General features: G+C 33.7%; 2 protein-coding genes across 3 annotated transcripts in view; one reads left to right on the forward strand and one right to left on the reverse strand.

Annotated features, from left to right (window-relative positions):
* LOC123554473 (propionyl-CoA carboxylase beta chain, mitochondrial-like) overlaps positions 1-1,113 on the reverse strand; it is a 59,776-nt gene extending 58,663 nt beyond the window's left edge. Inside the window, exon 1 of the mRNA XM_045344655.2 lies at positions 872-1,113. Coding sequence (XP_045200590.1) covers positions 872-1,081 — 210 coding nt within the window. The 5' untranslated portion in view covers positions 1,082-1,113. The remainder of the gene's footprint in view (positions 1-871) is intronic.
* Positions 1,114-1,219: 106 nt separating this feature from the next.
* Positions 1,220-15,104, forward strand: LOC123554472 (alpha-1,2-mannosyltransferase ALG9-like). Of its 2 annotated transcripts, none has more exons than XM_053548061.1 (10): positions 1,220-1,355; positions 6,116-6,275; positions 7,682-7,816; positions 8,522-8,592; positions 9,109-9,271; positions 9,608-9,669; positions 11,577-11,664; positions 13,098-13,203; positions 14,260-14,348; positions 14,960-15,104. In XM_053548061.1, exons 1-10 carry the CDS (start codon positions 1,270-1,272, stop codon positions 15,074-15,076), a joined length of 1,077 nt encoding a protein of 358 aa, XP_053404036.1. In that variant the 5' UTR covers positions 1,220-1,269; the 3' UTR covers positions 15,077-15,104. The 2 variants fall into 2 exon arrangements, with proteins under 2 accessions (XP_053404036.1, XP_053404037.1); XM_053548062.1 differs by lacking the exon at positions 1,220-1,355 and adding an exon at positions 4,116-4,520.
* The last annotated feature ends 6,575 nt before the right edge of the window (positions 15,105-21,679 follow it).

Here is a 21,679-nt window from a genome sequence, read left to right on the forward strand (position 1 = left end):
TTCATTGAAAATTTGATGAAAACACACACTCATTTATTTGATAACATCAATCTATATTATTTTGGTAAGGGTAGATACATGTTGATGCATTTCTTTTTCTGTTTTTCATGTCAAAATCATTAGTGATCAGTATTTTTATACGGAAGTGGGTGGGGTAAGGAATTTACATAATTTATGAGTTGTGTTCAGACCAATTTATAGAGCTTTGTTTTTTTTTTCAGTCCTTGAGTAGAATAATGTTAATGCATGTTCACCACCATTTCAGACCTAAATTGAGACTTTGTTTCTACTAATTTAATCTGTTATGAAAGTTTAAAGTTAGAAAAGAGGGAGCTTCTGTAAGACAGCTAGCATGCTCGACTTTTCTCAGTGATTGACTCTGAATTAAAGCTTTGCCAGTAAAAGGGACAATTTAAGCTTTGCCATTAAAAGGGGCATAATAGTCAATAGCTTTGAATGTAACAGAGATATTGGACATTATATAAAACTTTAACCAAAAAATATAAGTTAAAAAGTGGCATAACTGTCAAAATTCAAATCAAGAGTTATGAGGCTTGTTTCTTCTGGTGTAGACTTATGCGTTAATAATAACTATTGTGTGGCCTAAAATGTTGGATTTTGTCTCAAATTTTGTGCGCACGCTTAATTTATGTCGATAAAAAACCTCCAGTTTTGAGATCCCAACTCCAGCTGAAAAATGGCAAACCTCCAGTGTTGGGACTCTAAACTTATCACATGCATGTGTCCAGCCACAAAGTACCTGTGCTGTTAATGTCAATCCATGGTGACCTTAATCAAGAGACAATAAAATCTGAGATAGGAACTAAAACAGATTTGATATCTGAGCTTTATGCTGTTGTACTATTCAAACCTTTTGATGTTGTTTAGCTATTCTCTTCTTTCCACCACCCAGTAAAGACGCTTCTCTGGTCTTGTCAATCCGTTTTTTCACACTCAGTGTGTGCTGTGTACTTCCCGCAACAACACTGCAGCATCTTGCATTCCTAACAATTACGCTTGGAGATGCAAGAAGTCTGCTATTTTGCAGAACAGTTCGTGCAAGCCTGGTAACCCCTGCCATTTTTGTAAGCAAGGTCGCAATCGGGTATCCTCTAATTAAGAATTTGCTATGAATTTCAACGAATAAATCAAAGATTTCCGCATGAAAATTAAGGTCGAGGTCAAAATACCACGCAAACCGCAAGGTCTTGAACATAGCCTTTTCATCCAATCGTTGAACGGTACACCCGACTGCTCCTGAATGAAAACATGTCAGCCTCCACGAAAAACCGAAAAAATGCCGGTGATAGAAAATCGATTAAAGAGTTAGCTGCATTGTCAAAAGTTAAGGAGAAGTAAGACATTTTATCCTTAGTATTATTTCATTCTGTGAGATCTTGTAATCCGCCGAGATGGATTACCTTTGCCCTACTGTCCGACACAAACGGGCACATCACATTTATAATAGGAAGTGTCTAGCCGTCCGGTAACCGGACGCCTAGCCTGCGTTCTAGTCGTCCGGTTACCGGACGGCTAGCAAATCATCAGGGGATTTTCTAGTCGTCCGGTAATTGATTTCTTAATGAATAAGTAATGATTTTATATAGTTTTAAATGTTATTTACTTAAAATATCAATACTTATCTGATTTTTCAGTCGATTAAACGCAAGAGATCGGGTTTGTTTACAAATCCGTTGATATTCTATTTTTAGAAATGATAAAACATTGATCGCCGAACGTTCATATGCTATTTTGTAAAAAAGTGATGTTTTTTCTAACGGCCTAAACTTTAATTATTAAAACACAAACTTTTTGAAGAATGGAAAGCTTAAAAAAAGCAATTCATTCATTAATTTTGAATATAATTATTTCAAAATAAAATGGATTAATTATGAACGCTTAACTATTGACCATATCGACATTAAGGATAAATCCCGTTTTCCGTTTTTTCTTAAAGTTTTGAACATCACGCTGCCGCTTTTGAAATTAGATGTCATTTAAAACAGTTATTCATTAAAAAATACTTGAATACTAAAATATGAAAATTGAAAGTACTTCAAAACTGTTTTAATTTTGAAAAATCAAGTGGAAAAGTTGTTAAAATTTAAAAATTCCGATCCCATAAAAGCCTCCAGATGAACAGATTTTAGTAAGAGACGCCACGTCGATCTCGCCATTATTAAGTTCGGCAAACTTCCATTTTATCGGCTGAATAATGCAGTGATTTATTGTAAATGTTTATAGTATGTATTTACACAAAATTTTGTTTGCAGATAAGTATAGATATCTTAAGTAAATAACATTAAAACTATATAAAATCACGTCCTATTCATTAGGAAATCAGTTACCGGACGACTAGAAAATCCCCTGAGGATTTGCTAGCCGTCCGGTAACCGGACGACTAGAACGCAGGCTAGGCGTCCGGTTACCGGACGGCTAGACACTTCCTTAATAATAAGGCAGTGGCTAGTGAACCGTCACCGGTGCAGCAGACCCGAGGTCTAGTGCACCGTCACCGGTGCAGCAGACCTGAGGTCTAGTGCACCGTCATTTTTGTTATATATAAAATATAGCTTTTCTTTGAATTATAACTTATTGTCACCAGTTATATGTATGATCATTATTAGATGTAAGATGATTTTAACCTTGAAACCTTGACTTATCTTTTAATTTACCGATATACCGATTAAAAACTTAAAAAATTAGATATGGTCTATTAATAGAAAGTTTATTATGGCGGAATGATTCTTAAGAAGAACGTTCAGATATGACATAATGAGTTTCATTAAAAGAAATAATTAATTTTTAATTTTCATAAATAAATGTAGCATACTAGTATATTTAAATTATGTCTATTTAAGATTAATTATTGTCTGTATCTGTAATTGTAGATTCACTATCTCATGATCAGAGCTGCCGATCACGTCCAATCTAATTATTAAATAACTTTAACAAGCTACCAACAAAGCCTACATTTGTAGACCTCCATTTATTGTTTTAATTTAATCTTTATTGTTTTTCACAGTTTTTATATTAGATTTCGTAAGATGTAACTTTTTTTTTAATTAATAATATAACAAATATTGAAATCATAACAGTTTTCACCGTAAATGTACATTAAAAAATATTTGCTTGCCAGATGTCAACATTTCCGAAATTCAGGTTTCATGAAGAGCTAATTGTCAACTGTCACTGACATAATAAATCTGAAATTAAGATTGAATTTCAGTTTTGATATACATACATATATATCCAAATGCAGACAATAATTAATCATATATATTCAACTTGAATAAAATTAATTGACAAAAATAACGATATACGGTATTCATGAAAATCAAAAAAATAAAAAAAAAAAAAAAAAAAAAAAGAAAAAAGAAGTAAGAAAGATAAAAAAGGATCAATGAAATTCATTATGTCATTCGGAAATAGCTTAGTAAATGATGGATACCACTGTTGCCGAAGAACGGAGATCAGCGCTTTAAGGTAAAACGCTAAATTAACAGGTAAGTCGAGGTTTATCTTATTTCATTCTTTTAGTTATGTTCTTGCATTTTACTGGTGAAAGATAAGATAAGATAAAGGTAAGATAAGATAAGATAAGATAAGATAGTATTTATTTAACGTCGGTTATATATAAAAAGTTACAATATAAGCTAGAAGCTTGTATCCGACATAAACATATTATCCTGTAACAGACAAACAAACAAAAATATCTTTTGATTAAACTTTACATAAAGGCTATATTTTATATATAACAAAAATGACGGTGCACTAGACTTCAGGTCTGCTGCACCGGTGACGGTGCACTAGACCTCGGGTCTGCTGCACCGGTGACGGTTCACTAGCCACTGCCTTATAATAAAGGTTTTGGGGTGGTCCAATGAATATATACCACTTGCTGCTATTTTCCCGTTACATCTGGTCTCGCCGTACTTGGTTTTTGTGAGAACAATAATGTGCAGCGCTCTCTACAGTAAACAAATTCGACCTACTTTGAAAGCTGATTATGTTGCACACCCTATTTTTGTAAACGTAGGTCAATTATTTTTAAATGCCCTTGTCGATCATTTGACTAAGTAAAATCGGTAATGAATCATGTGTTGTCCGTATATTTGACGGAATTATCCTTCCATTGTGTTAATTTTACATTGCAATAATTTTTAATGTCTTACTCACGAAATCTATTTTGAAAATTTAGGGGTCCTATACATTTTACACTTTCACAGGAAGCGATTTATCAAGTTGGATGCCGTACCGCGAAATTAGAATTAACTCCCTTGGCGAAAGTGAAAGTCACATGCACCGGAAACATGATCGGTTTAAAAGTAAACAAGGACTAGAAAAATGATTTTCTGCTTGAAATAATAGTGGAAAAGAAAAGGTTTACGAAGTTAATAGGAAATAATAGCAACATAATATTGTTTTTCTTTCCTTTATTCATTTATTTCCTTAGTACTGCGAAAATAGGTGCAAACAGGCTATAGACAAGGGTTCCAGCTGTCAAAATGGCATTTTTGGTAAATGGTTGTTATCAATTTCCGTAAGAATCTCATTTGTTACCTTAAAATTCCAGCTGATATGCCCTCACACTGCTTAAATATAAATATCCACAAAAAAAGTTCTCATTTCTTGCTGTCATTAACCGTTTTTGCACAGCGAGCTGGGAAACTCATACTATTTCATCAAAAATGTGTAGTCCAACAAGATCACGTTTGTACGGCAGGCGAACAAAAGAACATGAATGATGCTCCTTACAAAACAATCAAAATGTATTTCACAAACCTCATATTGAACCATCTATAATTAAGTCCTGCAATGCTTTGTTATAGGCATACAGACAATAAATAGAAAAATGGCGCGAAAAAAAATGGTAGTCGCATAATGGCGGATACAAATAGTCCTTAGTTTTTTTGCTCTGTAGAGCTATTTTCCTTATTTTCTTTGTAATTTTTTTGCTAAAATCACATGACAGATCTATGCTTGACATGTAGGTAGCATTTTCATAATGAAATAACGACATAACAAAATTTTTCATGGAAACTTAGATCATACACCACCAGTATAATTTGGGGTCTCATTTTTTAGCTGATCTTGCAGTTTGTGTGTTTGACTGAAATTATTTTTCTTGCATCAAACATGACCCCGACTTTTCTTTTGATTTTTAGTTAGCACTGACAATATTCTTCAAGAAAATGTAAGTTACAGACATTTAAAATGGGTCCTGACATAAATTATATCAATAATTTTTGGATCAATGGAAAGGTTATCAAACAAGCAATTTATTAATTACGATTAATTATTATTTCGAAATAAAACGGATTAATTATGAACGCTTAACTTACAGTGTTTTTCTAAAAGTTTTGAACATCACTACGCCGCTATTAAAATCAGTTGTTATTTAAAACGGTTATTCATTCTAAAAAGATATTTGAATATGAAAATATGAAAATTTTAAGTATTTCAAAACTTGTTGAATATTTAAAATCCATAAATAAGCGAAAAAGTTATTAAAAATTTAAAATTCCAATCCCATACAAAAACGATGTAAAAAAAAATTTGTTTTGCCCACCACTAGATAAACAGGTATTAATGCATGACGTCACGGCAATCTCTCCTATTTTCGTAGCTGAAAAACAATTCTCGCTGATTTTGCCATTGAGACACATGTGAGTCACGTGGGTTAGATGCTGTACATGCTTATTTGATTGGCTATATCAACTGGTTCTCACCAGTCAGATAAGTTGATACAGCACGTAGCCCACTTGACTCACATATGACACAATGGTGGAGCAGGTGAGAGTAGATTTTCGATTACGAAAATAACAAAGCATTGCAGGACTTAAAAATCACTAAATTTGGTGTATTGACTCAACCACGAAATCAATGAAAATGAGTCCCCAACAAATATTATTATTTAATGATTTTGCAGGACTGTGTAATAACTATTATGTCTGAAACTATTGCTGTTGAATCACAACGCATATGAAAAAAGTAAAATATGACAAGTTTTAGTTAATGAGATTAAGTTACACACTTTCAACAATTCTTGTTATTTCATAGTTTCAACTTAACATGCTTAGCATGGCTGCGGTTTACATTGACTTTTTTCCAGAGAAGTTGCAAAGCCTGTTGCACCTCAGATTGTTCAAGATGATGAGCCATGGACACCGGTGGCTTATACCGTATTCAAGATCGTCATGTCTGCCAGACTGTGTGCTGCTGCTTGGAATATTGTTGGTGACTGTGATGAAACATACAATTATTGGGAACCAGTAAGTGATCTTTGTGAAAATTTTGTCAAAAACATGAATTACTTTAACCCTACAGCATGCTGGAAACAATTGATTCTGCCTTTGCAGCCAGTGTAGTTCAAGATCTGCACTGTTCGCTATTCAGTTAATATCTTTTTGGAAAGCACCCCTTTTAACAATTAATGGCACTGTCCAAATTGAAAGATGGAAAAGTTCATTATAGAAATTTAGCAAGGTAAGTGTTAATTATGTCAGGAGGAGACTCTGTAGCCGAGTGTTTACAGTCAGTCTTTTTGAATCACTTGCCCCTAACAGCTATTTATTCAAAAGCAAGCTTTGGATTTAGAATTCATTCATGTGAGGAAATCATCTAACTGGCTAATGGAAGGTCAGGGGCACATCCTTGGCTAAAAATAATGCCCTAAGGATCATCATTGGAATTCCTTCATCAGTAAAGCTGGGATCAAGATTTAAGTTTAAACCCAACAAAAGAATAAAAAAAGGAAGTCTGCAAAGCTGGTGACAGGGGTCAAGGATATTGCAAGATTTTCCCCATGTTTAATAGCAGTATTATGGAGCTCGCAGTGAGTCACATTTGCTTGATCACACCAACTTGATCACATCAGCATGATCACAGCACTATGATCAAATAAAAAATGTCATGGTCACTTTAACATGATCACATGGCCTTGGTCATATCAACATGATCACATAATCATGATCACATGACCTTGGTCATATCAATAGAGCACACAAACATGATCACATCAACATGATCAAATCAACATGGTCACATCAAATGTTCACATCAACATGATCACACCGACATGATCACTTCAACATGATCACATCACCATGATCAAATCAACATGGTCACATTAACATGATCACATGGCCTTGGTCATATCAACATGATCACATCATCATGATCACATGGCCTTGGTCATATCAACATGATCGCATCACCATGATCAAATCAACATGGTCACATCAAATGTTCAAATCAACATGATTACATCAGCATGATCTCATCAGAATAAAGTTTGTTTGTTGGGTTAAACATTGCACCAACACCATTATAGATCAAATGGTGACTTTCCAGTTTGATGGAGCTGCCTTTCAGTGCATTATTTCAGCATGGGCGGGCACCTGGGTAGAACCACAGACCTTTTGAAGATAGCTGGATGGCTTCTTCATAATGAAGATTTCAACACCCCGAGTGAGGCTCGCACTCACATCAGTGAGGGGCAAGCGATTTGAAGTCAGCTACCATAACCACTCTGCCACGGAGGCCCATAAAACTTTACATTTAAATTACTGTACTTTTCTGAGGTAAAGAACAAGATAATATCAGGGTTATAGGATTTATTTTTATTCATGATACTTATGCACTATATAAGCATCAGGGATTTTTTTATACATTTCAGACCCACTACTTGATGTTTGGCAAGGGTTTTCAGACATGGGAATACTCACCAGTATATGCTATACGCTCATATGCCTACCTCCTGCTTCATACGCTGCCAATGAGGTTGTATGGACTGTTTGCCACACCTAACCCTGTGAGTTTCTCTTGATATCTGGATTTGGCATTTGGAAGTGAAAATCATTTTATAAATTGATGGAAATGCATGAGTAAATTTATTAAAACTGCATCGTTACTAAAGATAAAATATGATAATGAAAAGTTTGATACCTAAAATATTCCAGAACATTCCTTAAAATCATGAAATCCTTAAAATGTGCAGATCTCTTTAATCATGGGCAGATGTCTCCAAAACAAACACATAGGCCTGTACACTTTATTTTATCATATTGTAGGCCATGTGTTTATTTATGACTGTGAGAAGTTTCATTAAAAACTACATGGTTAGAAAAAATTTATTTGCAAAAATGTTTTCAAAACTGTGATTTTCCCTTAGACTTCCACTATGAAAACTTGTATGTGATCCAAATTTTTCATATCCGTCTAACAAAAAATCAAGCACACATCCCTATCTTTTTTATTTGGCGAGTATTCTTGGTATATTCTGAAGTTTTGAAATTGTCAGAGTTTATTTGGATTCTACATAGTAGAAAACAATTTGATCTGAAAGTGCAGAACTTCACCTTAATAATTTTTTCGTATTCCTATGGAAAGCCATATTAAAGGTAAAAACTAGCAGAAAAATAATAAGATCACTATTCCACTAATCCAACTTGGTGTTAGTGTTGTGTACCACTTAATCCTATCTCAGTTAGTATTAATTTGTTTGTTTTTGCAACAGGTGATGTTGTTCTTTATAACCCGGTGTGTGTTGGCATTTGCTTGTGCATTATGTGAGGTGTACTTTTACAAGTAAGTTTCCTTTTTCTGCCTGAATGTTCACGTGAACTGATATAAAAAGGATGCATCAGTTTATCACTGACATAAATTGTCCTTGATTTCCACACATTTCACCAAACGGTAATTCTTTTTTCAAGAACTTCGAAATGTTTTTTTATAAAGGTAGGGAAGTATTTATAATAAGTGGTTTGGAAACAACAGTATAATAATCTTTAATAGAAAATAACTTCCTACAAAGACATTTGAGCCGCGCCATGAGAAAACCAACATAGTGGCTTTGCGACCAGCATGGATCCTGACCAGACTGCGCGGATGCGCAGGCTGGTCTGGATCCATGCTGGTCGCAAAGCCACTATGTTGGTTTTCCCATGGCACGGCTCATTTTCTTTCAAACTAGACCATTTTCTGAGGCAATTCACCTCTTCGAGACCCACAGCATTGCTCATGAAAGGTCTTAATTTTTGCAGAAGGATTGTTCTTCAAAGGGTCAGCTGAATCTGGCTGATGAAATTTTTCTCTGTTTTATAGGGGAGTATGTAAGCAGTTTGGAAACAACGTGGCTCGTGTAATGTTGTGTTTTCAAATACTGAGTGCCGGCATGTTTATATCATCATCAGCCTATCTTCCCAGCAGTTTCTGCATGTATATGACATTCCTTAGCTTCGGAGGATGGTTTCTGGAAAAATATGAGGTATGTTTTGTACCGAAAGTTTTGTCTGTCTTAAAACGTTTGTTAAAAAGAAGCTATGTTGAGTAACATTAATAGTCATGCTTTAGTTTTAGCCCTTATTATTTGATTTGTATTTTGTAACTAAGGAACAGTAGTTTTTAACCAATTTTTTAAAAATTTAAATCTGTTAGAAAAAGGATTCATTTAGCTGTGCCCAAGAACATGTTTGTATTCTTAAACAGTGAGAACCTAGATGAAACAGTAGTTCACAGTAGCGAAGGATATTGAATAGGCATAGGCAGACCAACTTTTTGTTTGAAAATTATGCATTCAACCAAAAACTTGTTTATTTTCCAGGTAGCTATTATGGCAACAGCAGCCAGTGCAATACTTGGTTGGCCCTTTGCTGGAATTATTGGGTACCGTTTGATTTCATTAACTGATTTTAAAGTTAAAAAATGTGATATTTAATTTGTCTGATTTTTAGCTCGACTATTCAAAGAATAGGGGAGCTATCCTACTCGCCCCGGCGACGGCGTGAGTGTCACACAAATGTTAAAGTTTGCGTACCACCCCAAATATTTTCAAAGTCCTTTGAGATATTGCTTTCATATTTTGCATACTTGTAAACCATCATGACCTCAGTCTGTAAGAAGGAGGAGGCAACTCTATCAAGCATTTGACTGAATTATGGCCCCTTTTCGACTTAGAATAAATGTTAAAGTTTGCGTACCACCCCAAATATTTTCAAAGTCCATTGAGATATTGCTTTAACATTTTGCATTCTTGTTTACCATCATGACCCCAGTCTGTAAAAAGGAGGAGGCAACTCTATCAAGCATTTTGACTGAATTATGGCCCCTTTTCGACTTAGAATAAATGTTAAAGTTTGTGTACCACCCCAAATATTTTCAAAGTCCATTAAGATATTGCTTTTATATTTTGCATACTTGTATACCATCATGACCCCAGTCTGTAAAAAGGAAGAGGCAACTCTGTCAAGCATTTTGACTGAATTATGGCCCCTTTTCGACTTAAAATAAATGTTAAAGTTTGCGTACCACCCCAAATATTTTCAAAGTCCATTGAGATATTGCTTTGATATTTTGCATACTTGTTCACCATCATGACCCCAGTCTGTAAAAAGGAGGAGGCAACTCTTTCAAGCATTTTGACTGAATTATGGCTTATTGTAATGTTAAAATTTTACTCATTGCTTATATTATACTATCAAGCACTGAGAATAGTCGAGCATGCTGTCCACTGACAGCTCCTGTTTTAAATCTAAGTGGTAGTGTCATTATTTGATCATCAACATTGGTTAAGATTTTTGAGTAGGTCCATTTTTCTTGAAAACTATAAAAGGTATAGCTTAGAAACTTTGTACATCTGTTTATCATTGTTAGTTGAGTAAGTAGGCCAAGAACCATCGCTTCCATTTTGTCAGTATTGTGGCCTTTTTTCTACTTAGAAAATTGGAATTTCTTGGTTAATTTTTTGTTCACTAACAGAGCTACAGCTTTGAAACTTCGTACATTTCTTTATCATCAGTAGATGAGTTAGAAGGCCAAGAACCATAACTCTTGTCTTGCTAAGTGCCTAATTCCAAGATCTTACAGATTACAGATAAGTGTTGGCATCCACAGGCAGTGTTCTTATTGTATAATACACTATTAAATGTAGTATATTTGTCTTTTAGTATGTATCTTTAACAGTTTTAGGCCAATTTCTGTACTCGTTTTTAATTTGTTGATTTTTTGTGTACTTTTTTTGATCTGCCTATCTGTGTTTATTATTATAATGTAAGAAGTATAGGTAAGAAGAATATTATATTTAACGAATTTTATTTCTCCGCTGCCTGGACTGAATTCTTTGTAATTTTTAACAAATAATTGTGATCTTTCATGTTGCCATTTATCTTTAATCTTTAGCCTGCTGGTGGCAAGTGATTCCGTCTTTTCAACCAGTGCAGACCAAGATCAGCCTGCACAGAAGTGCAGGCTGATCATGGTCAACACTGTTCGCTATTCAGTCAGTAAATTTTCAGTGAACACCCCTTTGAATAATAAAAGGTATTGCCAAAATTGAATGATGGACCAGTCCATTTTAGAATTTTAGCAGGCTAAGGGTTAAACCTATTATCTTCTAGATATGTCTTACCTGGTTTTAATTGTCAGTCTTATTTGATTCTGGTCCATACAATGGATTAAATTTCCTGCCAGAAAGAAATGTTCTAAAATGTTAAGTTTGTTATATTCTTGTATAAAAACCTGTAGCGTCCAGTTCTGTCAGCTGTATTAAAGAAGGACACTGTTTCAATTTTCAGGGTTCCAATTGCTTTTGATGTCTTGTTACGGAAAAGAAAAATTAAATTGTTTATATTGTGGTGCTTCCTGGCTCTTGTTACATTTTTGGTAAGTACTTTATACAACACATTTTGATTAATGTAGCGTCAGTTTTGATATTCCTAAGATTTCATTTGTCATTATCAGCTGTTATAATCCATTTCAGTCAAGGCATTATGTCATGTGCTAGTATATTCCTTACCGTATGTACATTACGTTGATTTCTTTTTAGCTCATCTGATTTTTTGAAAAAAAATGATGAGTTATTGTCATCACTTGAGCGGTTGTCGGCGTCGGCATCGGCGTTGCCTGGTTAAGTTTTATGTTTAGGTCAGCTTTTCTCCTAAACTATCAAAGCTATTGCTTTGAAACTTGGAATACTTGTTCACCATCATAAGCTGACCCTGTATAGCAAGAAACATAACTCCATCTTGCTTTTTGCAAGATTTATTGCCCCTTTTGTACTAAGAAAATATCAGATTTCTTGGTTAAGTTTTATGTTTAGGTCAACTTTTCTCCTAAACTATCAAAGCTATTGCTTTGAAACTTGGAATACTTGTTCACCATCATAAGCAGACCCTGTACATCAAGAAACATAACTCCATCTTGCTTTTTGCAAGAACAATTGCCCTTTTGGACTTAGAAAATCAGTTTTCTTGGTTAAGTTTTATGTTGAGGTCAGCTTTTATCCTAAACCATCAAAGCTATTGCTTTAAAACTTGCAACACTTGTTCACCATCATAAGCTGACCCTGTACAGCAAGAAACATAACTCCATCCTGCTTTTTGCAAGATTTATGGCCCCTTTTGGACTTAGAAAATATCAGATTTCTTGGTTAAGTTTTATGTTTAGGTCAACTTTTTCTCTTAAACTATCAAAGCTATTGCTTTAAAACTTGCAACTCTTGTTCACCATCATAAGCTGACCCTGTACAGCAAGCAACATAACTCCATCCTGCTTTTTGCAATAATTATTGCCCCTTTTGGACTTAGAAAAATCATTTTCTTGGTTGAATATTATGTTTAAGTCAACTTTTCATATAAACTATCAAAGCTATTGCTTTAAAACTTGCAACAGTTTTTCACCATCATAAGTTGACACTGTACATCAAGAAACATAACTCTGTCCTGCTTTTTGCAAGAATGATGGCCCTTTTTAGACTTAGAAAATCATGGGTAGGACAATATTTCTATTATACAAACAAAATCAGATGAGCGTCAGCACCCGCATGGCGGTGCTCTTGTTTCTGTCTTCTTTCCTTTAAAATTTTGTAATTATTTGACTGCTAGTACAGTGCATGAGTCACCAGTTGACACCCATATTTTCATACTTAAACATTGCATCTCCTCTTAACCTTAAAACAGGTTGTATTGATCATGAAGTTTTAGTTTCCTTTACTTTTTTTGAAACCATCGAGAAATTCCAGCATCCCTACCTATAGCTACAGGAATGCCGGTCGCAGGCTGGGATGTTGTTATACATTGTTCCCTTTGAAATTTCAGTTACCAATGATGCAGATAGACCAGTATTACTATGGAAAGTTAGTTATCGCTCCTTTAAACATAGTCATGTACAATGTGTTCACAGATCATGGACCAGACCTATATGGTAAACTTGCTCTGTATTTAAAAAGGATTGAAGTTTTGTTAAAAACCAATGTAGTACTAAATTTGCTATTGAAATACTTTTTTACCAGCTTATCTTGAGAATTTTAAGCACTGGGTGAGCTGTTGTGGCTTTGATCATTCAGCATCTGGTGTCAGTCTGTCTGCCCATCTGCCTTCCTGCACAAAGGGGCCACAAGAGCTAAATATAGAAAAATCTTCAAACGACAACTTATACATGTAAATGACTGGTTCAGTTCTTAAATGATTTCACAGAAATATTGGGTGACCCTCTGCCAGTTTGTACATGTTCATTGGATTTGTAGAAACACATGCCCGCTGGTGAGAGTTGGGTAAGGGTGTGCATGGTCACTTTTTGCTGTAAATACTTTGAAAATTCTCAAGTCTGCTAGCCTAAATTTAAAATAATTTCGCAAAATAAATACTCCTCTCTTCCAAGAATTATCAGATTATTATGATTTGTCAGAAAAAACATGGCTACCAGAAGTGGTAGTCATTTTTCCCAATAAGCATGAAGAACTGTTAATCCAATTCTAGAGTAATTTGGCAGAACATTTTCTTTGATAATCTCTTTCAGAATTTTCTTTATGTATTGATTGAAAGAACTTTAAAATATTAAATTTTATGGCACAAATAATTCTTCCGAGATCCTTTTCACTAGGATTGTTCACCTTATTTGCTATGTTAAAAAACATGGTCGTTCATGGGCAGGGCTTGTTTTCAGTATGTGTAGTTATACCAGTTTGGGAGTGAATCTTGCATGAGGGATCTGGAGCCATTATGGCTCTTTTTGTCTATCAAAGCCATTTAGAAAAAAATGACTGAAAGCTCTGGAAAAAAGTAGGAACTAAGATCTTATCTGTCTATTGGATTTAAATAAATCTAAATGGAAGCTGCATAAAAGGTATTCTTTTATTTACATGTTTTGTAAGAAAAAAAGAATATATCCTGATCAGCTTTCCTTGGCTTGTTACTGAAATAAGATAAAAACCTGTTACTTGCCTGCCGACAAATTATTGCTTTGTATTTTAATTTACAGGTGTGGAACCATTTTCATTTTACATCTTCAATGGACTGCTGAATTTCAATGCTGTATTTATATGGGCTGTGTGCTCACTACCTTTTGTGGTTTGTATAGTAAAATTTTATTATAGTTAAACCTGTATTAAGCAGCCAGACATAAGAATGACATAGACTGGCTGCTTAACCTTTACCCTGCTAAATTTCTAAAATGGGTTGATCTGTCATTCAATTTGGGCAGCACCATTTATTATTCGAAGGGGTTTTACTGAAAATTTACTGATTGAATAGTAAAACATGCAACCAAGAAAACCTGCACATCCCTGATCGAAAAGGGCATAATCCTCCCGGCTGCAGGCTAAAGGGTTAAAAAAAGTGACGCTAAAGACATTTTGATGTAAAAACAATAATCCATTGGGAATCTTGTTCTGGCGCCAAAAAGCAAGAGTATTTTTAAAACAGCAGCCACTTAAAAATTTCATCTTTTGGGTTTTAAACAATTTTTTTAAAAGTTTTTGTGAATGTCACATTAAAGTTAGAAGATATTTCATAAGCTTGGCCAGGTAATTCGGTGCATTCAGATTGGCCAAGGCCTGTCAACACAACATCAGTGTTTGTTGTATTTTATTGATATTTTTTTTAAGAACCTTTCGAGAGTTGTTTATTTTGTTTGTGTGGAGATGGTTTTTTTTTAATATATGAATTGTCGGTTCTTGCAGGTTGTCTATAATTGGTTGATGAAAGACAAGGAAAGAGGACTCCCATGTTGGCTGGCATTGTCTTCTATGTATATCTGGTTTTTGATATTCTTCACCAGACCACATAAAGTAAGTTAAGCTGTTTTACTAGTACTCAGGTAGTTATTATATGTGATAACTTTACCCATTTTGTCTGCTTGTTAAAAAAAAAAAAAAAATCGAACTGACTTTTTTCTTCTTAAACTTTTTCATCCCATAATTATCAAACGCCTACACACTGCTTTTAAATTTTAAAAAATGTTTATCAGTGACCGTCTAGCTGGTTATTAAAGGTCAGTGGTTTTTCCCCAGGGCTTGCCAATCCTGAAACAGCCCGGGGGTTCAGTTGATTTTCCCCCATAAAAAGGGGGGAAAAAAGGGGAAAAGTTGCCGTATAACCATAATTGTGTATGACTGTGGGGCTCTAACTCCCAACAAAATTAAAAAAATTTTTTATTAGTGAAATCCATTTTTTTTTTATAAATTTTTTCTGATGTAGTTATGACAGGGCATTTTTTTTTTTTTGGTGTTTAAAATGTTCCTACTTCTTTTTTTATTAGGAAAGGGGTTTTTTTTCCAGTGTATCCCTTGATTGGACTCAGTGCAGCAATTACTATAGATTATAAACAGGTTGGTTTATGTTTTAGAAGATTTCTTATGTTAACCAATTGTTTTTCTTTACAAAATGTGTGCCAATAGAGGTATCATGCAATTGATTTGTATCTTCTAGTAAGCCCATTATTTCTCATTTTTTTAAAAGTATGAAATTTAACTTAGACTTAAAAGAGTCCAAATATAAAAATTCAACTTTGAAAATTTTTTATATGATATAATTTTACTGCGAATTTTGTGGTTTTGTCTATAGTGGAGGGGCTTTTTTTCGTCCAAATTTCTTATAAAACTGTATTTTTAAGGATAGAGCATAAAGAAAATTGAATTTAAAAGTTTTATTTCAGACTTGAAACATTGATGAATACACTGCCTATGTTATTACACAAGGCAATGCTGTAGAATTATTTAATTTTGTGGACATAAAAGCTCATGGTTTGAGTCAGAACGGGTTATAAATTTGTTGATTTCATCTTCTCAACAGAAAATGAATGGTGATTTTACTTGGGTGTTGGGCATTGTTTTTCTGAATTGACTCGACCATAAATAAACAATGTTTCCTTACTGTGACATGAAATTTGGTCAAAGCTGCACAGTTGGGTACATGTGTTCTCAATAGCACAAAAATTTTTAGACACATAAATCCTAGATAAATACATACAAAAAAAAAGCTCTAGAATTTTTAACTTCCATTTTTTGATCATATATCATTTTTCTTAAATTGAAATTGAAATTATAGACAAATGTGTCCTTTCTTTGTTTAAAACAAACAATAGTTATACGGGAATTTTTCGAATCTGACCTTGCGATCTAAAAATTCACCAAAGACATTTTAAAGCCCCATCCAAAAACACATGCCCAGAATATCTTTTTTTAAGTTGATTTCGGTTATCTTGAAAAAAAACGCTTGCATTGGGGAATTCAAGATGCTTTTTTTCAACTAAAAATTTTACCTACTGATAAATACGAAATCTTCACATTTTGATACAGAATCTTCATAATTATTTCCTATGAAGAACCATATAATATGCAGAGAACCCCCAGCTGGATCTCATGGTTGCGGGAATATTCTTCCCTTTGTCATAAAAAAATTATAGCACTGTACGGGGTGATAAAAAACTTTCTCAAAAGGGAAAATTTTTTAAAACCCTGCTATTTCTAAAATGGACTGGCCCATCTTCTTTTAAAAGAAATCCATTTACTTTCAAAGGGGTGTTCACTGAAAATTTACAGATGTCACTGATTTGGTCTGCACGGGTCGAAAAGGGCAAATCACTTGCCGTGCAGGAAAAGGGGTTGTTTTATGCCCCTTTAAAAAATAGAAATTTGAGGGGGGTTTTGATATAATTGTTTAGGTACTAGTAGTTCTGCACGTTCGGATCGAAATTTTTTCTACAATGTAGAATTTGATTAAACCCTGATTTGTCAAAACTTCAGAATATTCTTAAAATATCAGCAAATAGAAAAGAAAGTTGTGTTTTAATTTTTGCTAGCTGATTTGAAAAATTTGGACCCAACGCAGTTTTTCATAAGGGGAGACTGGGGGAAAAAATCCAATTCAAAATTTTTCACGAATAAATTTCTCTACAGTTAGTTTTTTAATGAAACTTCTCTTTTGGGGGTAAATAAAAAATTGGCTAAAATGGGTGAAATAAAAGGCCCAGTCTGAATGTTTTAATGTGGCATAATATTCAATGAGCGACCTTTATACAGTTTAAAAAATTTTAAAAATATACCTTGGGTTTAATCTATTTACAGTATCAAGCAACGGCAAATTCAGTGTGAATAAAGTTAAATGTTCTAATATGGTACTTTTTAGTTGTTTTTTGGGCATTCTTAGATTTACCCCATAAAAATTTTAAAATTTTCTTTTTTCGGATACCATGCCCCATAACCGTATGTGGAACTGAAAAAGATTGCTACGCCCCGAAGAACTACCCTGTCAGGGGATAAACCGTGAAGGGTGTTGTCGGAAGGGAGGGTTTAAAGATATCCTAGCAGCTTTTTCCCCTACCGGGGGCCAAAGTAGGATGCCATTTTTTTTAATTTTTTTTGCGACAAAAATTTAAAACCTCTAATTTTGTAATTTTTTGTGCGCAGTGAATGGGTAGAGATAAAAAGGGCCCCTGTGCTAAACCCAAGATCACTCTAACTTATTGAAATTGCCTTCATGACCTAGTGGTGAAGGTTGGAGTTTGAATCACCCTCCTTCCATAGATTAAAATCTAGCTTAGTGGTAGGACGTTTCACATAAAGAAGAAAAACCAGCTGGTTATGGCAAGGGTTTCTATCAAATGTTGCTTGTGTTTGAAAAAAGCTTAAAATTTCCCATAGTTCAAAAAATTTTGTATCACTGTCCCCTTAACCCAAAAAATAAAAAACAGTTTTAATTTAAAAAAAAAGTTTTTTGAACTTCCTTTCATTTCACATAAGGAATGCATCAATGATTTTGTTATGAGCATCGGATCTTGAACGGATAGGAACCATAGTCTTTTCTTTTGTCCAAGGGACTGAAACTTTCTTGAAAAATTTTGAAAACATTCAAATGGATAAATTTATTTCTTTTTTTCAGCGGGAATCTTCAGTTTTTAAATCGAATTTAAAGGTCGTCCCAAACCAACTCAAAACCCCCGGCTTAATTTATACCCACAGATATGAATGCATAAATAAAGGGGAACCGCCAAATACGTTAGTATTTATAGATTTTACAAAAAGATATTGAATTTATTTTAAAATGGAATAAAATAGGGACAATTTTCATGTTGTTTCAATCCAAAAAATTTTTTTTCTAAAAGAGCAAAAAAAATTTTATATTCTTTTATCTTTGAAGTTGAAATTCATACCCCCATGAAATTTTTTTAGCTTAAAAAAATAAAAATTTCACCTATGAAAGAAAAAAATTTTACAGTATGGGAATTTAATTTTCTTTTTCATTAAAATTTGAAAAAAAATTTTCGGGCAAAAACGTGACATGAATTTAAAAAGAGGCGATTAGGTGATTTTTTGTTAAACAAGGAAGACAAAAATATGAAAAAAGACTGGTACAAATTTTTTTCCCTTTTGGTGTGACCAGCAAATTGGGTGGGATTTTCTTATATAAGTATTGATCCCTTTTTGTAGTATTTTTATGAAAGGAATACTCCCTTTTTCTTGCGCAGTTTTTTGGGGAGCATGCCATTGTGTATTGTACATTACATTTCTTTTCTCCACTAAAAAGGGAAACTGACAACAAATTTTAAAAAAAATTTCAAGTACTGGAAATAACTCTGTTTAATATTTTTATCATTTTGGTAAATATATAAAAGTGTCACTACCTGGTTGCCCTAGATCTACCACGAAGAAAACCTAGAACCTGGGTAGCAGAGAAGTTGAGATGGAAGATATTGTATCATACCATTCCTAACCTTCAAGGTAAATTTTTTACAGCTGTCACATTCAAAATGGGTTACCAGATTTTGTAAACTACATAGTCCTTACGGCCCCTTTTTTGAAAAAAAATTGGCCTAATTTTTTCTTGAATCCCTCTCTTTTAGTCTGGAAATCGGGTTAGCTTTCTAGGGTGTCACTGACAATGAAATTTCCACATCACTTTTGAGAGGTATGGCTGATTGGGGGCCATTAGTTACTTAGACATTTTTTCCAATTTTGATTTGTTAAAAGATTGGCTAGGGGGAAAAGACTAGTTTAGAATACACTCAAAAAAATTTTCCAAATTGGTAAAATTTAATTGTTTACTATTTGTTATTAATAATACTTATTTACAAGAAATTTCACATACTGACATTTGAAAAAATTTGGCAAATTTTGATTTTTTTTTGGCCGACTCACACCAAAATAAAAGCATTTGGGTTTGACCATAGCATTTTTGCATGTGCAGGGCATGTGCACCAAATGCACGTTTAATGAAAACTTTTTTCATTAGAAGAAATCCCACTAGAAAAACTCACCTCTTTTTTTGGGAAATTGACACAAGACAAAAAGCCCCGGGCTGTATGAAATTTTTCAAAAAATTCAAAAATGGCACTTCATGATTTTACTTGGTTAAAATTTCGCCCAAAAAAGGGATGGGTGGTAGTAACTAACAGTTTAAAGGGTTTTATCAAAAGGAAATAAGGTTAAAAATGGAAATAACTATCAAAGTAACAGCTATAAACAAATTCTATCAAAATTCTTTCGAGAATAATTACACACGTGTCTTAAATGTGTCCTGGCTAGTAACATTCCGACAGTCGATCGTGTTTTCTTTTGGGGTTTAATTTCACCATGAAAAAGAAGTTTTATGTTTTTTCTAGTAAGACTTTCGTCAGAATGCAAAAGTTAAAAGAACACGTGCATGTTGGTTACAGCCCTGGTGCAAAATATGCAAAATTTGGTCAAAAAAGCCTATGCAATCCTTTTTCAGATCCCAAAAATAAATTAATAATTCTGCAGTACCTATTCAAAATTTTATATTGAAGTTCGGTTTAATACATGCTTATTAACAAAATTTAAAAACAAAAAGCACAATTGGAATTTTTTTTAGTGTAGTTCTTTCACCTTTTTTGGGTCGAAACTTGGGTTAGCAATTTTAAAAATTTTTGCACTTTGTTTTTAAAACGTGTAATTACGCTTGTTAGGAGGGTTAAAATTGGGATTTTTTGACCCGTAAGTTAAAATTTACTGACCAGAATTGATCCTTTTCTGAGGTCATTAATCCTTTTTTTTCTTGATATTCTAGAAGTAAGCTATTTGGGTCGCCCCTGGTCGGGGTCCGCGTCCCCCTCCGATTTGGTTAAGTTCTGTTGTAAGCTGGGGATCTCAGTAAACCACTTTCGGGGAAAGGGTTTTAAAATTCACCACTTATTTTCTGTGATAAAATGACTTACATTGCACAGGTTCCGTAAATTAAATTTTTTTTTTTTTACAAAATTTTGCCCCTTTTTTGACTTGAATTTTTGGGGTTTTGGTTTTTTTATGTAAGCTGGTTCTCATAACCCTTCGGAATGGATTGAAAATTTACACACTTTTACTGTGAAAAAACGACTTACATTGCACAGGTTCCCTAAATCTATTTTGCTTTTTTACAAAAATTATGCCCCTTTTTTTTACTTAAAATTTTTGGGAAGGTTTTTTTATTAAGGTTTCAGACTTACAAATTGGGAAAGGATTGAAACTTCCACCTTGTTCACTGTCTATCTGACATGCCAAAGCAGGGCCCATAACTTTAAATTTTCTTTTTTACAAAATTATGCCCCTTTTCAACATAGAAATTTTTGGGTTAGTTTTTTGTAGTAAAGGGATCCAGTATCCCTAAAGGGGGAAAGGTTAAACTTCACACACTTGTTTTACGCAATTGAGTGCGGCAAAGGGTCTAAATCAAATTTGCATTTTACAAAAAATGCCCCTTTTTAAACTTAGGATTTTGGTTAAAATTTTTATATGAAGCTGGGACTCAGACCCCTAATGGGGGAATGGATGAAACTTCACACACTTTTCCACTGTCATGAGCAAAAGCACATGCAGTTCCCTAACCCTATTTTTCTTTTTTTTTAAATTTTGCCCCTTTTTCGACTTTCATATTCATTCAATCGACAAAACTGTTGAAAGTCAAGGGTTCTGACCTCTGAAACCTTTTTATTATATGACATCACATTACAAAATTCCATATTTTTAAAATTGCTTGTCATATGTTTGCAAATTTCAGCATGTGTTTCTATCATTAATCACATGACTGTGTTCAGACCAGTGGAAAGTTATATAAATACAGATTTAATGATAATCCATTTTATTTCTAATTTCAGATCTCACAGAGTGTTTAGAGCATTTTACATTCCATTTGTATCCAGTAAATACTGTGTCTATGAGAATTACAATCTCATGAAAACTACTCGTACAAAGAAACCTTTAAAACTAAAGGGAAAGAGATAACAAAATGTTGAAATTTTAGTTTCATTGCATTTTAAAAGCGTAAGGATGACATGAAAATCTGAGGGGAATTCTGGTGAAGGGATTGAAGAAAAAAAGGATACAAGAACAGACCTGCCAACTGGTCAAGTTCTTTCCTGGGTTCAGGGGACACCAATGCATTTTTGTGGGGAAAGAAAATTTTTGTAT

Source organism: Mercenaria mercenaria, chromosome 7, assembly GCF_021730395.1.
Source record: "Mercenaria mercenaria strain notata chromosome 7, MADL_Memer_1, whole genome shotgun sequence".
In the NCBI taxonomy this organism is placed as follows: domain Eukaryota; kingdom Metazoa; phylum Mollusca; class Bivalvia; order Venerida; family Veneridae; genus Mercenaria; species Mercenaria mercenaria.